We start from the raw sequence: 16,216 nt of genomic DNA on the forward strand, positions 1-16,216 counted from the left end.
GTTAAAATAACCTACAGATTCAGTACAGAAAGAACAAACTCAAGAGTTTAAAGACTTAGAAACATGAATTCCCAACACTTAGCAATATAGCAACTTAATATGATCAGGTGTGGGTAAAACTTATTACTAGCGAATAAACACCCAAGTAATATTTTGTTTACAATGTGGATTTGGAATGGCCTGATACTTATTGGAATAACTCTTTAACGACTGTGAAGTTTTAGTTAGAAACATGTATGGGAGATATATTAACTCCTTTAGAGTACAGGTAAGCAATACTGATATAACTATAAAGTGTCATACTGACCTCAACTTTATTCTGATATATTTTTTTTTTAATTTATTTTTTTTTTTTTGAAAAGTATTTGTCTATACTCCCAATGCGGTGTCAATATTAGTGTATGTATACTCAGTGTAGACCTATATATGTATTACCTTTAATCACTCGGTGCTTGACATTACGTGTATATGGTGTCTATACACAGCCATGAAATACACAATTCTTTAAATGGATTCTGTTATTATTTTCATATCTTAATCCCCTTTTTGTATGCCACAGGTTACGGATTATCATGTACAGCTTACGTCTATCGGTCCCAAAGCATTTAATTGAATACTGAACGTGATATTGTTTATATAGCCCTGCTTTCATAATTGATCCGAGAATATCGTGTGTATGTCTATATTATAACAAAAAAATTATTCCTTATCATGTCAGAGTTGATATAAAAAGGTATTCAATGTATGGAACACAGAAACAATGGTACAATACAAGAAACTGTTTATTTATCGTTTAAACTAGCAGGGTGTTGTTTTTAATTCATACTTACTTTATCTCTCCAATAATTGTCCATTCTGAAAAAGAATGGACAGTTGTTTTTATCTGTTTTGCTTTGTTTTGTTTGTTTGATGTTTTTTTAAAAAATATTTTTCAAGAATGACATTTCTAGGTAACGCTTTCTAATGCAGTGTATAAAACACAATTATATGCGATAAATTTTGAAAACAAATTTAATAAAATACATGTATACTATTCACCAATGTCAATTCTTTATCGTCACAATATGAATAGCACTAACTCCCTCGCAGAGTTGTCGTTCGTTCCTCTTCCTTGCAGAGTTGTTGTTCCTTCAACTCACAGCAATTAGTCATTTGTTCAAAAAAAAATTATTGGCCTGTTTTACCACTCTTTTTTTATTTAACATTTTATTTTGTGTGTTCATGTACCTCATATACCACCGTATGGTCTAATAAACAAACCAAACCAAAACCTAAGAAGTAATGTGAATTGCTAATATTTTAATTTTGAATTGTTTCACACAAAGAAATTCGATATTATAATATAGTTTAACGGAAAAATAATTTAGCAGCTTAATATCATTTTATGTTAAATCATTCGGGTCTAGTCGATCCAACATCATTTTTCGTTTCTCGACTTATTCTTCCTGTTCCTGTGAACTGCAAAATTACGATTTAATATTCACATCCTTTAAGAATTTTAAAACAAGTTTTTATTGTCCTTCACGTTCAACGAATGAACGAAATAAAAGGAGCCCATTTTTCCCATTGAATTTCTTGTCAAATCTACCATCATTCTACCTCGCAAAACTATAAAAATCGTTTACCAGGGACAAATCAGTCAAAGTCGATGGTCGTGCATGTTTAACTACTGCATGTGTGATGTCTAAAGGTTGTAATTTTTTTAAAAAATAAATACCGTCTATAACCTCATCTGATTATATTTACATTGTATTTAATAAAAAAAAATAGAAAAAGTTGTAAACTCTGATCTTTATACTTGTATTATACCTAGTGTGATTAATGAGTAATTAAGGTATAACGGTTCGCTAGCCTACAAAAAGGCCCTTCCCATACAAATATAGTCATTTCAAATCAGCTTCATCTAAATCGTATTTGCCTAGATATTGACCACACTCTGGTATCTTTTCATTAGTCTCGGTTTCCTTTTCACCCTAAAGTTCCAACTTGACTTATCTAGTCTGAATGTCTGCGATTGGTCTCCGGGAAATGAACTTAGGAGGCCGCGACGATTCTCTATAACGTCCAAAATATCAAAAAGCTAGATCAACTCCAGAGACGGGAAATGGCTTATTGCTTTCTCTTAATTGATATGCTTACGTATTATTCCATTTGCCAATGATGAGTAGGAAAGGGATGTAATTTAAAATCTACTTTTTTCAAGTAGATATATAATGACATACCATGTAGTATAGACCAGAGGTGAAATATCTTGGCTTCCTACATCCATATAGCCGGGTTGACGCAATAACTTCCTCCCTGACAGATCGAATTTTTAACGTGTTTGTTGAAGACCCGTGTAATGCCTTCTATCAACGTCCTGCAGACATTCAATCTTTATAGGCTACACACTTCAGTGAATTGATAAGCTTATTCAGTGAATTGTGACCAAACCCAAACACTTTACTTGTAAAACGACATGGGGGCGTACGAAAGTAAACTATCAGCTCAGTCTCTGAGAGTGAGCGTGTAACATTGGATAGTCCTCGCACCATGGTAAGCTATTGCCATCTATCATATCACTTAACATTAAACTATTTATGAAGTGTACCTTTATTGCTATAACGAAAGAAAAGATTGATCAGCTGTGAAATTTACATTGCACGATAAAAATCTTGCAGTGAACTTTTATGCTTATAGTGATAAATCAAGCGTTTTCCCATCGTTAGATGCTGGTCGTATTTGCATTTCTAATTGAGCTATGTTTTTATTAAGATTTATGTAAATAAAATCAAGAATGAAAAAAAAATGTCCCCAAAAAATGCATTTTAAATAAACGATAGGGAAAAAAGTCATGTCACTACTTACAAGACAAAATGATGTGTTTCATACATAAAAAAAAATATATTATGGATTTCAAACTCAGAAATTTTACTCCTGATTTTCTGAGCTGTCAACAGGAAGCCTATGTTGGAATGATAATCTCCTCTGTGGACATATAGTGTCGAATTAGGTCGAGTGGATCAGATTATCATGGCTGTGCAGAATACACAGTGTACTTCCCTCATCCTGAACATAATTTCCTGTTTGGGGTCCGTACAATTTATCTTCTAAAAGAATGAATTGAATTTATTTAATTGATTATTTTTTTTTTTAATCTGTTTAATGCATTACAGATTTAGTTGATATAGGGCCTATTGTGTAAACATGTACACTGTACCCATGATAGTGTAGTTTAAGTGCCAAATGGCAATATTTCGTAAATTTCTAAATAATTAAAGATTAAAAAATTAAAATAGTATATTTCAGTCTTTTTTAATCGGGATCGGGTTAGTGGTCACTTGAATTACTCCGCTTGTCGCAAGGTGGCACTGCTGCTGCAGACGGGTAATCATGATCGACCTGTAAACAGAGAAGCATGTTGAAGTAAAGTGGAGATGTTGTGTGAACGATTTCATAAGTGTTTCTCAATGAAACTTGTATCTAAAAGGTCGAAGATATTAACATAAGCAGAATGGGCATTGTTTTAAGTCACACAATTGTTGCGTTATTTCTGCACTACCGTAATCGAGACCGTCATTTTGCCCAGGGTGCTGTTGACCAAAATTCATTTTCCGAGAGATTCTTAGACCAGGTAAGACAATAACCAGACTGCTATGTTCACAAGGTAAATGACTCCATATTGATTGTATATAATGTTATGTATACTGGAGGTGTGTCCACTTCAAGGTCATTACATTCCAGTGATACAGTGATTTCATTTAAATTCACAGTCGGTACAGTGTATTTAATAAGACCAAAAAAGAAAAAAGAAAATCCCCAAGAAAGTATATTTTAAATAATTTCAAGATCAAATTTTTAAATTTGATAAATTATTTATCATTGCAAGTGTTTTTGAATGGTGCTGGGCAGGTGCTTATGGAATTGAAGTTAGGATCGCAAGAAGTAGGCAAGGGGTATGGGGCCACCTTGAGGCCCTCAGTGGGTCCAGAGCGAAGCCACGGAAGCTCCTGGATTCTAGAGATTTTGTAGGGTATAATTGAGGTCTATCGAGTGGACCTTTTTACGTTTTCTTGACGAAAATAAATGATTTACGCTAACTTTGACAATTATAGGGGGCACACGCCGGTTGTGCCCCCCTTAAAACTGATGGGGCTCTCATGTCACTCATTGGCATAGGGGTCAGTTCCTGTAAAATTGAGAAAATTGACATCAATTTGAGGAAAATTGGGAAAATCAACAAATATTAAAGATTTAAAAAAGATTTTCATATTTTTTGACCCGTTTTATCTTTAGTAAATCACTATTAAATGACACATTGAGAAAATTACACCATGCTTTAATATGGAATTTAATGTATAATTTGCATACACAAATAGTTTTTAGCTCTCACCTGAGCTGTAAGTGTAAGTGAGGCTTTCTGATCACCTACTGTTTGGTGCCTATCTGTCTGTCTATCAGCTAGTCCATCCACCTGTAAATTTTACACATTTTCAACTTATTCTCAAGAATCTGTACACCAATTTTAATAAAATTTGACTCAGTATCCTTGGATAAGGAGATTCAAAATTTTTTTTCAAATGTAGAGCCATGTTCCCTTCCAAGTGGAGATAATCAAGAAAAGATCAGATAAAAAAAAATTCCCCGAGGTCATAAAAATCTTCTTAAGAACCTCTAGTTCTAGGTAAGAGAAGACAAAACTTAAGTAAAAGCTTCCCGATTTAGTGTAGATTATATATTGTTCTAATGAGTATATGGGAGGGGGAATCTTAAAAAAGAACAATGTTCACTTAGAGCCTTTTTTGGCCCTGTGAATTTCTGAAAAACTGAAGCTGCTTAGTGTTAGTTGACAATGCATTAAATTTCATTTAGACATTTGGCGATTGTGAATCTACCAAAAATGACGTAATTTTCTGGCTAGTCAATGCATTATGACGTCATGAAATACGTCATTTTCCTCATATCCTGAACAATTCTACAAAAAACAGCCAATTTTTAAAGCTATTTTTTGATATTTCATATACAGCGCAATCTCTGATGTAAAATATGCAATTATTTACTGATAGAACCGTTTCTGAGGATTACAAAACATGTTTTATTTTTTAGATCAGAGGGTGCACTCATATAATTTTTCTTCTCTGAAAGTGCTTAAATATACCTGTTTTCCTAAAAATTCAAGAACATTGCAATTTCATAAAGCTTGTTTTCAAAGATCTGGACTTTGAGGAGAAAAATTTTAATAGGAAATGAAAGCACTAAGTCTCTACTTTATCTTGATGTTTAAAATGGAACATAAGGTGTTAGTCAATAAATTGGTATATCTACAGGGCCATTTTATGCATAAAGTGAACCTAGCTCTTTCGAAGGGCCATGCTTATTCATATTTATATGCAATTAACCTTAGGTTGTTCAAATTCAGTTTTGTTGAAATATTGGCCCCCAAGAATCGAGACATGGAACAACAGTATTCAAGCTCAAAGTCCCTTTATACAATACAAATTTGGAGCAGAGCAAACACGGACCTGCAAAAACATCAGAGGCGGGATCAGGTGGACGAGTGAGCATCCCCTGCTGACCTGTCACACCTGCAGTGTGCTCCTTGTCATGAGTGGGAAAAACAGAAAAATCCGTAGAGAGTTCAGTGTGTAAATAATGGCCTAACAATTAGTATGAAAAACGTCAGCCAGCAATTGACTTAATGAAAGGTTGAATTTGCTGACAAGGTCATTGTATCATTGTATCAACCATAAAACTTGCGAAATGATGACTTCAAACGTAGATATCCTTTTTTCATCTGTTTGTCAGTAGCTTGCTTCATTTTAGCAATTGTTCATTTGTACATGTAGAACATGCTCTTGCATATCGAATCAACTGGGAGACAAAAAAACCTATAAGCAGGTGATAAGGATATATTGTTACATAAGTATTAAGGGAAGTTGACGATTGAGAAATTGAAGTCTTCATGTTTATCATAAAGCTTTGTTGTTAAGTTACCATTAAATTTTTTTCTCGTAAAATATCCAAATATGAAACAGATGTGTCAGCTGACTCTATGGTATCTTTTATTTCAAGCTCACTGGGATTTATTGAGTCAACATATGAATGGAAGTAGCTATTGTTGATAATATATCATTGATATATCTAAATGTTGAGTTGAAGGCCCAAGCAAGTGTTTTCTTCTTCTCAGAAGTTTTTTGATAAATTCTGCTTCATATGAATACAAAAATAGGTCTGCTAAGAAGGGGGTGGAATTGGTATTCGTGGGTATTCCAACAGATTGTTGGAAGACCTGATCTCCAAAAACTACATAGATATTGTCAATCAGAAACTCAGGCATCTTTTTAGTATCAACTTCAGAGTACTTGTGTGTACAATCAGAATGTTTTTTAACAAAATAATTTTGAAATGACCAATGACAAGGTAAGTGTATTTACAAGTTAGTACCATTTTTATCAAAAAAGAAGCTGTCAGTGATGTTAAAAAGCCTGGACTTTACTTTATCGTGGGAAATGGTTGTTTAAAGTGTTGAAAAGTCATATGTTTTGATGTTTTTGATTTTGTTCAAATTTTGTGATTTAAAATTTTCTAAAAGTTCCTTAGAGTTTTTAAGTATCCACATCTGATTTACACCACTTCTCGAATATGCATGCTGTTGCACAGCACTCCTGAAGTTTCTCCCTCACTGCTGTAAATATATTTTAGTGAGGAGTAAAGAAAGAGGATTGGTAGAACATTTACTGAATCCCACTATGTTTCTTTCTTTGTAAGGATTTTTGTATTTAGACAATGTTGTTACCTGCTTTGTCAGTGGGGACTAGAACATACTGATCATGTAATCTATCTAATTCTTGTTTCACTTCTGCATTGTCAAAGACAGAAGGATAGATGGTTTTCATATTGCCCCTCAATATTTCAACATTCAACTGATACATTTAATCCATTCTGACAAATTGTCAAGGTCTTCTTTTTCATATTTGGCATTTGGCCCATCGTCTGCTGTAATCTTGTACTGAATTCATAATATTGATGAAATTATGATGCCAATTGAATTAACAATACAGGTTCAGTGTTTTTCCTGGGAATAAATTGGGGGTTGGGGGTGGGGTCATTCTCAAATACAGCAGAGTTCCGATTGATAGTGATGGGAATCGGTAAGAATTTCATAATCGATAATCAGGTTACTGTAACTAACTAATTATTGATTATAATCGAACATTTACAAAATCTATCAATTTAGTTAATTAAATGGTAAGATTGGGTAAATGACTACTTTCTGTGGGGGTCCAGCAGGTCTTTCAATTCATTTTGTAGAATCCAAATCCATACCGGGGAACACGCTTTGCTACCAGGGTATGGATACACTTCTGCACCATTACAAATAAAGTAACAGATAAATCTGGGCTGGAATATTTGGCTTGAAATTATTGTGCATTTAAAATAAAAAATAAACTGATTTATTGAAAGAAAAATTTTGAAATCGAGCTCTTGGATTATGCCAGCAATCTACTGATTTTCAATTATAATGGTTGATAGTAACACCACTACTGATTGATGATGCTAATATGCAAACAGCATCTTGTAGTGCAGATTCAATTTTTCTCAAATTGTAGCCCTATGGGATATGTGTGACTACAATATGGAATCAAAATTTCCCTTGGGAATATGAAGGAAAATGAATCTTTAAAAATGGGCCATTTAAAGATATTGGGGGGGAGGGGGGTTAATGTGGGGTAAGAATAGGGGTTCAAAGTTTCACATGGGAGTATATATCCAGGAAAAAGTCTTAAATGTAACTTTAATGTGGCTTATAATATAATCTGGTTGCATTTCAACATGTTTGGTGAATCAATAAATCAGTTGCTAGTTGTAGTACATAACATACTAGAAATACAGTCTGAAATGGAACCCACAAGCAGGATGTGGATAAAATGGTAGAATTCGTAAATCATTGAATCTGCATATTTAAGAGGATATTTGCAGTAATGAAAAACTCAATTAAATACTTGGAATAGGTCTCTGATAACTGCTTGTTTCAGCTTATATGGAGATCCTTAACAACATATATATGCTCTATCGATATTATATTCACTGATGATATTTGATATATTTAGGAAACTCAAGTAATACAATGAAACAATTTTTAGCTGCCAGGTATAATAATATGCCAAATTATCTTGTGTCACTCAATGCATTGATAACCAATTGACAACTGTGAACAAATACCTAGATAAAGGTTATAAATGATCTACTCTTAGTCTTATTGATCTCTGTAAATATTTATTTCATGTGGTAATGGAAAAATCTGTAAACCTACACAATTACAATGGTTGCATAGAATGCACAGACATATAAAAATGCATTATAATATCAGTCTTGTGAATTTTCACATTAATTGTGATTGAAGAGTTAAGAAAACATCATATTCATAATTATTCCTTCATTTGAGAGTATAGTGTTATCAGTATTTTAGGGCACAAATCAACCAAATTTATTTAAATAATTTTCAGATAACAAAAGTAAATATATCACAGTATATTTTTATTTAACAAAAATCCCCCCTCTGAATGCTAAAGCACACAAAATTACAGATCTATCTAGTAATTGCAATTATAGGCATTAGAGTCCTACAGTTTTTTCTCTTTATGTATTTTTTTAATGATAAAAACAAAACTTCTTAATAATATAATTATCTTGATTGCTAGTTTTATTAATTCACATTATACATACATAGATAAAAATTCAATACTGCTAATTGTTTCTGAACACACTGTGAATAATGACCACTCAATCTGTTTGAATGTCAATATTACTGTTTGAGATAAATCAGTTACTACAATGTAAAGCTAATATTTGTATTGAGACAGATCAGTGTGGAATTAATCAGAGCTCTTCTATTGTGTGATCTGTAAACAATGGCAACCTTTCATCAATAAATATGTTGACAGTTTAGGTAAACAGCAGACTTCATATGCTGATGGAGTTCCTGTTCTTCACATTGTGCACTGCAGAGCAAAAATCTCTGTACGTGATAGTCTTCTGGATTCCTGGCAGTAGAATAGCTATAATGCTGCTCATTTTGAAGTGCATTTTAAGTGTTTGTAAAGCTCAGTTCAAACATATGCCGTGTCTGTTTTTTGCATCTTCATCAATTTATACCTTAGAACATATGCTGCTCATAAAGAGCAAAGATGAGGATGATGAATTAGGGTTAATTTGATTGATTAACTGGCCTGATCAGCTGTTTAAATTCCCAATGTTATAAGCATCAGATTTTTAAGTTCAACTCACTCACTTAACCTATTGTTATGGGTTCCAGCCTGTGATGCATGCATGCATCACTCAAAACTTTAAAACATTTTTCTTCTTTTTCTCTGAATAACCTTAACTACTGTCAAAATACCTTTTACCTGACCTTTTCTGTGCTAACATTTGATCTGAAGACAAATATGATGATGATAAAAAATAACAGTGAAATTACCAAGTTATGAAATTTGTGTCAAGGGTGGATTAAATTGGTAATGTATTTTAAATAAAATGCATTTTGCATGTGGACCTTACAATGTGTACTGTTAAACTGTGCTGTTAACACAACTGAAACACTTTTAATTAATTAATGGAGACATGTGACAATATTGTCTAAATACTGTTAGGTTGTGACAAGTTTTAAGCATGTCGTGATATTAGTGATACCATTGTTTTACACATCCAGTAATTCAAAAGTTTGAACAAATAAATGAATTACAGTCAATTCTCGTTATCTCGAACTCAATGGGACCGAGAAAAACACTTCAAGATATCAGGGGATTCGGGATATCCAGGTTAAAATACTTAAGGAATAAGGGGTTAGGTCTTCCAAATAATTTCGACATATCCATGGTTTTTGGAGATATCAGTCTTCAAGGTACCAAATTTCAACTATTTCAGCAATTTATTTTGTGAATGAGATACCTGTATTGTAGTCTCTGTATCACGATACATATCGCACATGTTTAGTTTTTTACAGTATTTTTATTGAAGCTGGAACAGAAATAATTTGTATACAATTAGGGGGTCATTATCTTTTCCTTTTTTTATAACACCAATGAATAATTCTTGATTATGTTCAATAAAATATGTTTAAAGAATACATATCACACAAAAAAAAGTTCAAGATGTACCAGTTTACTGATAAGGCCAAAAAAAAAAATAGTCTTGTTTCCTGCTACCCGACCTACCCTATTTTTTTGCACCCGACCCTAAAGTTTTTTTCAGTTTTGGAAGAAAAAAAATCGGGAATTTCCGGTATTTCATCGTTTTGTCGCCATAATCGGTTTCGGTGTTAACACAAAACAAGCATTTCATGAAATTCTTGTTTTAAAATATGGACTTTCGTAAAATACCCTTGAGTTGTGCATAAAAAAAGACATGAAATTTAATTTTAAAAGACAATATTGACCTGTGACATGTTTAATTTGATCTTGTATTAGTTCATATCCAAAAAATGCCATCAGAAAAAAATAAAATAAAATAAATAATTTTCCTACCTACCTACCCTATTTTTTCAGGCTGGTAGCAGGAAACAAGACTATTATTTTTTTTTGGCCTAAGATTGAGCATCCCAATTTAAAAACCTTTTTTCTTCCTGACTACCTATGAGACATGTTTCATGAATATGATAATGAACATGCGATACTCAGCTTAGTCAAGGTCCATGGGCCTCTTATTATGTCTCTTACATATATATAATAGATAGATAGATAGATGTCTTTTTTCAGCTCAGGGTTATCATTTGTTACAAAATTAATTTTTTCTTATGATGTTGTAGGAGGCGTTATCCTCTCTGGACAATGTGACAAGGATTAGAGACTTGTACAGTACAATCAGAGAAGTCCTCACTACCCTGCTTCATAGAAACGTAAGCATATAGTCTAGCATTTCATTGTGCTTATTTCACAAGTTCAGCCAATAAATTTTCAAACTGAGAGTTTGGGATTGTGGGTATTTACATCAAACAATACAGCATAAACTTAACCCTTTGATAGAAAAATGCTTGTAGTGATTAATTCTGTATTTACCAGACTTTTTCTTTGCTAACAGTCACTGTGATGCGAATATGATAATACATTTCTGAAGCACCTTATGTATTGAAAAATACTAGAGTAAAGGCATGTGTTTAAAACTACATGTATAAAGAATACGGAGTAAAAAAAACTATAAATAATAAAAGTATTTAAAGAAATTGGCATTGTACGGATACATAAAATAATTTAGCAATAATTTCTAATATTGTCCATAACTCCATATAGTAAGAATAGATGCTTAAAAATTCATCAAGTATTATACATCTACCCCAGGAAATAATTAAGTAGTTCACTGGTTTTTCTGCATAAAAGTTTGGTTTAATGTTACTATGAGCATACTTTTTCACTGCTTACTATTCTTACTGAATGTCCACTAGCTTTATCAATAGAATTTTTGCAAAAATGACAGTTACTTATACATCTACTTACTTAATTTCCACACTTTCAATAAAATTTTAATAATCAAGGTATTCTAAAATGTAAATGAGTACATGTTGGAATGTCAACACTTATCTGATTTTTTAGATAATCACATTTCTTACTGTTATCAGAAATATAGGAAACTTCGATAAATGCAGAGAAGAAGAAAAAAAAAACCCTTAGCACAGGAAATGACACATTTTCTATACTTTATACTTGTGTTATTTTCTTGGAAAGGATATATATATATATATATATATATATATATATATATATATATAAAACAATGTATCTATGAAAGATCAAGGAGATATAAATATAGATACAGTAAAATTTGCTTATAAAGAACTTGTTTTTGAGGAAATCTTTGTTATAAGAATTTTTTTTAAATCCTGTAGAGCCATCATAAAAATGTCTTGGTTTCCCCTAACCCGACCCTAAAATCTGAAGTTGGGTAGGTAGGTAAATAATTTTTTCTGACAGCAGCTATGAAAATACATTCTGAATTTCTGAAAAGAACGGATTTTGATGAAATTGTATTTTATAAAAGTTGATAAACATTAAAAAAAATTTGAATAATCTTCTTTAAAAAAAACTTTTCTGTCGGCAGGATTTAATTGTGTCGGTCACATTAGGGGAAACAAAGGTATTTTTCATTTTGGCTTAGAGGTCTTTTCACTACATGTATGTTTCTTAAACAGATATAAAGAGTCTCGGTTATAAAGAAGCAAAATTTCAGGTCCCAGTGACTTCCATATAACCAAGTTTTACTGTATAAATGGAGGTTAGTGTAATCTATCGATTTAAACTCCCAGTTGATTTAAAACTGTGAGGAATAATATATGTCTGTGAAAGTTAAAAAAAAAAACAATGCACTTCTCAATCTCCTATATCTTTGATGATCCGATTTATTCCTTGGATGTTACTAGAACTCTCCTAATTACCATAATGTCATTTTTCCCCCTTGTAAGGCTAAAATTAAAAGAGGATAAAACCTTGCTTGGTTTATGATAGAAGTAAGATATAATGCGATTTGATGAGCTTTGTTCTAGCAAATCAATACCTTGTTTCATTCATTTCTTTGACACACCAGTTTTCCCATAATTACTGAAGTGTCATTTTCCCTTGGTAAGCCTGGAATGAAAAAAGGGCTATATCTTGTTTGGTTTTTGATAATGGTAAGCAATAATGTGATTTGATGAGTCTTTTTTATTAAATCAATACCTTGTTTCTAACTCTTGTTTGCCCAATTTTCTCTGAAGAAAGCCAAAAAAAAAAAAATCAATGGGAGGAAATCAGCTTAAATTCAGCTAGACAATTTCTTGTCATCAAAAGCAATGTTGTAATTGGAATTGGTGTATAGAAAAACAGGAGACTAGTTAGCTGTAACTTTAATGGACAAGTTTCCAATGAAGAGGAGCATTGATTAACTTAAATTCTCCACAGATTACTTTATCTTCTTTGGAGCATGTGCGAAATGTAGGAGATTGTATTTTAATATGTAACCTTGGAATTATAATAAATTAACACAGAGTCTCTCTGCATTGACGAAAATGTCGAATTTTAATACCAAAACCTGCTTTGATAGATTTCAATGAAAACACAAACCAATATATTTAATCTTTAAATCATATTAAAAATATAATGTTTGTAATTTTTTTTTTCAAATGAATCTCTTTATTTCAAAGAACAAGATAGGTGAGCTTCAAAAGCAACAGATGATACATAGTAGGTCTTTTGTCTAAGATTTCATTGATAATTATCCTATATTTAATTGAATCATTTTGGGTTGTTTATTATTTTATTTATTTATTTAACATTAAGATTGAAAACAGGATATTAAGATATTTAATATACCCTTACATAGAAATAATACACTATTAAAGTTGAGATAAAATTCAAATAAAATACTTAAATCCTATGAAGTTAGTTTTTTAAATGCAGTGTCTGTCATATCAGGGCTCTCGATTCTCTATAATTGGGGCCGTTTAAAGGCCCCATTCCCAATTCAAAAAAGGTACCTTTTTTCCCAATTTAATGTTTTAATTTTCCCGATAGGTCAATTCCCAAAATATTTAAGAACAAGTAGTAAAATATGTAGTTCCTGAAACTTGTTATTTATATTTCTCTATATTACAAAACAGAAATTTAGTCGAAAACAACCACCAAAAACTCAATATATAATGAATTTAATGGATATTGTCTAGTTATGATTTTCCCAAATTTCCTCAAAAGGTCGCTAATTTTCCCAATTTTCACGGCCCCGGCCCCAGTCCCAAAAACTGGTGTGAGAGCCCTGCATATAAACCAGCCATTTGTGGAGTTGTTAATCAATATTGATGTCTTTGGTGTATCAAATTTATTTATGTGATGGTTATAGGGGAAAATTAAAAAATTAAAATGTATAATTCTTTTTGGTGTGTCTACTATAATTTGGGGGTATTTGTATAATTGATTCTTCTTAAAGAACTTGAGATGAATTTGCCATTTTGCATGATTTTAATACAAGTACTTATTATGGTACTATAAATTATATAGCGATAACTTTAGTTTTAAATCTTAACAGGTGAATTCCATTGTTTATATTGCTGACGAGAAGACAGGAGAGCTGTATGCTGATAGGGAGAAAAATCATGTCGCACCAAGTCATGGAATTGTCAGGTTTGTGAAGAAAGAAAAATCTGTGAAGAGTTATTGCTCTTTACTTACACTGTTTGATGATATAAAACGCTATGGTGGACTCTGTTTGGGAATAGCTAATAAGCTACAGGTTTGGAGTAACACCCAGTTCAAACAATTTAAGAATCACATTAAATGATTACAGTTTTGTTAAATTTCCTTAAAAGAAAGAAAATAGTAGTCCTCTATGTAGACATTGCAATTGCTAAATGCTTCCTTCCAATATTTTTAGCTAAAGAGCTCAGTGGAGATATGGCAAAAGTAGACAGCATTTCTTGTCCAATGCCGTCTATGGGACAGCACAGTTAATTTGTATAGCACAATAATTATTTATGTCATTTTGTACAAATTAAATTGTTCAGTAATTAATTTGCACCAGCTTTCAGTGATCAATACTTACCATGCAGCATAGTTTTATAAAGATATTCATTTTGTAATTAAAAAACTTTCTTTTTACCTACCAAAATATCAATAACGTCAGGATTAATAAGAGACTGTGATTTATAATTAAGATGCTAATTAGTGCATGACAGTACTTCTGTACATGTACTTTTGAATCCAATCCTTTCTTTTTAATAGAAATACATACATGTACATTATAGTCTAATGTACCCAATTGGAAGATTTTTTTTTCCAATGACTCTATGTTAAATGAGAAACTAATCAAGTATTAATCATTAACAGCAATGTAGACAGAGCTTGAGAAATGACAATATCCTTATAGCTTTCAAGGGAGACAAGTAGTTTAGGTCTGATGAAATACATGACATGGAAGGAGATTTATCCATTTGTTTTGCCCTACTGAAATAAAATCTTTTATGGAAATAAGGTTGCCTTGGGGCTTTTAAGTGTTCTTTATGTTTTTATGTACATATTTTTCTAAAAGACAAATCTTGGTGAATTGTTTATCAAATGCCAAAAAAAAAATATACTCCTATCAGTTTAATTTGTGTATATTGATTACTTGATTATAAGCAAAGTGAAACATGTATATATGTAATGCTAAATTTGAAATTAAAAAAACACCTGAATACATTTTCATTTATGTTACAGGGAAACTATAGAGACTCAACAGTTTCATGTTCAGAGCACTGATGTAGCCGAGGACCCAGTTATAGCAGTGTTACGGGCCCAGTGTAAGCTCCCAGCTAACTGGAACCCCAAAACAGGTATACATACATCAGACTTCAGGCCTTCTTAGGTATCTGTGTAATCAGTGACAGAAAACAATTAAAAATCTTCATGTACAACATCAGTGACCCATCATATTTCAATAAATAATCTTTGAGAATTTGCATATATATCTAAAACATTAATGCTATCATTGTCCAGGCTGTTTTATTATCAAATCATTGTTTATTTTTTAAGTTTTTTTAAAGGGGTCTGGACACAGATTTGATGTCGGTATTTTCTCAAATTTTCTGTATAATATCATGATTTATCTGTTGCTGTAGCATTTCACGCGGAAATATAATAAAAGCATTTTCAGAAATTTCTTTTATCTGGAAATTATTGAAACTAAGTATTTCGGGATGCGTTTGATTGACGCATCCTTACACTTTCACAAAGTAAACTTTATCCTCAATACTTAAAAAAAGTAGAAAATTTGTTGTGTATTAATGAAATATATTAAAACTATAATCCAGAAAATTCAGAGTAGAAATGTAAGAAAGCAAAACCAACTCACCAGTATTGTCAGTCCATGCTCAGTCATGTGTGCAGAGTTTAACAAATTAAACACACCCATGAAATGTAAACATTAACAATAACAGAGCTCGTGCCCTGTTTACAAAAAAAACAAATGTTTGATATGTTGTAAAGAGGAATGTCTTTACCATTGAATTCTAAGAATATTCATGTAAGTTCAATTCATGTAGCTGGTTTTATTTTTTGAATAAGAATAGAAATTTTAAATGTAAACAATGCAACTGTGTCCAGGCCAATTTAATCAAGTAAACATTTCACAAGACACTGTGTGCCCCATGATTTGTTTTCGGTTTTGTCTCTGTCAAAAGTCAACTTGGTGCCACTTACCACTCTGTATTCTTTATGTCAATAAAAGTAAAACAGAAAGTAGA

At 31.9% G+C, this 16,216-nt stretch overlaps 1 protein-coding gene across 4 annotated transcripts in view; it reads left to right on the top strand.

The window, feature by feature from the left end:
- The first annotated feature begins 2,342 nt into the window (after positions 1-2,342).
- LOC133173686 (cGMP-dependent 3',5'-cyclic phosphodiesterase-like) overlaps positions 2,343-16,216 on the top strand; it is a 60,441-nt gene continuing 46,567 nt past the window's right edge. For 3 of the 4 annotated variants that reach the window (XM_061308679.1, XM_061308678.1, XM_061308677.1), the window contains exons 1-4: positions 3,345-3,613; positions 10,784-10,873; positions 14,026-14,120; positions 15,192-15,307. In XM_061308679.1, coding sequence (XP_061164663.1) covers positions 3,494-3,613; positions 10,784-10,873; positions 14,026-14,120; positions 15,192-15,307 — 421 coding nt within the window. In that variant the 5' untranslated portion in view covers positions 3,345-3,493. Of the gene's footprint in view, positions 2,536-3,344; positions 3,614-10,783; positions 10,874-14,025; positions 14,121-15,191; positions 15,308-16,216 lie in introns of those variants that run through there. The other variant, XM_061308680.1, reaches the window with a different exon arrangement.

The sequence above is a fragment of the Saccostrea echinata genome, unplaced genomic scaffold, assembly GCF_033153115.1.
Source record: "Saccostrea echinata isolate AGI-Se365-2 ecotype Australia unplaced genomic scaffold, CSIRO_AGI_Sech_v1 ptg000056l, whole genome shotgun sequence".
NCBI classification, from domain to species: Eukaryota; Metazoa; Mollusca; class Bivalvia; order Ostreida; family Ostreidae; genus Saccostrea; species Saccostrea echinata.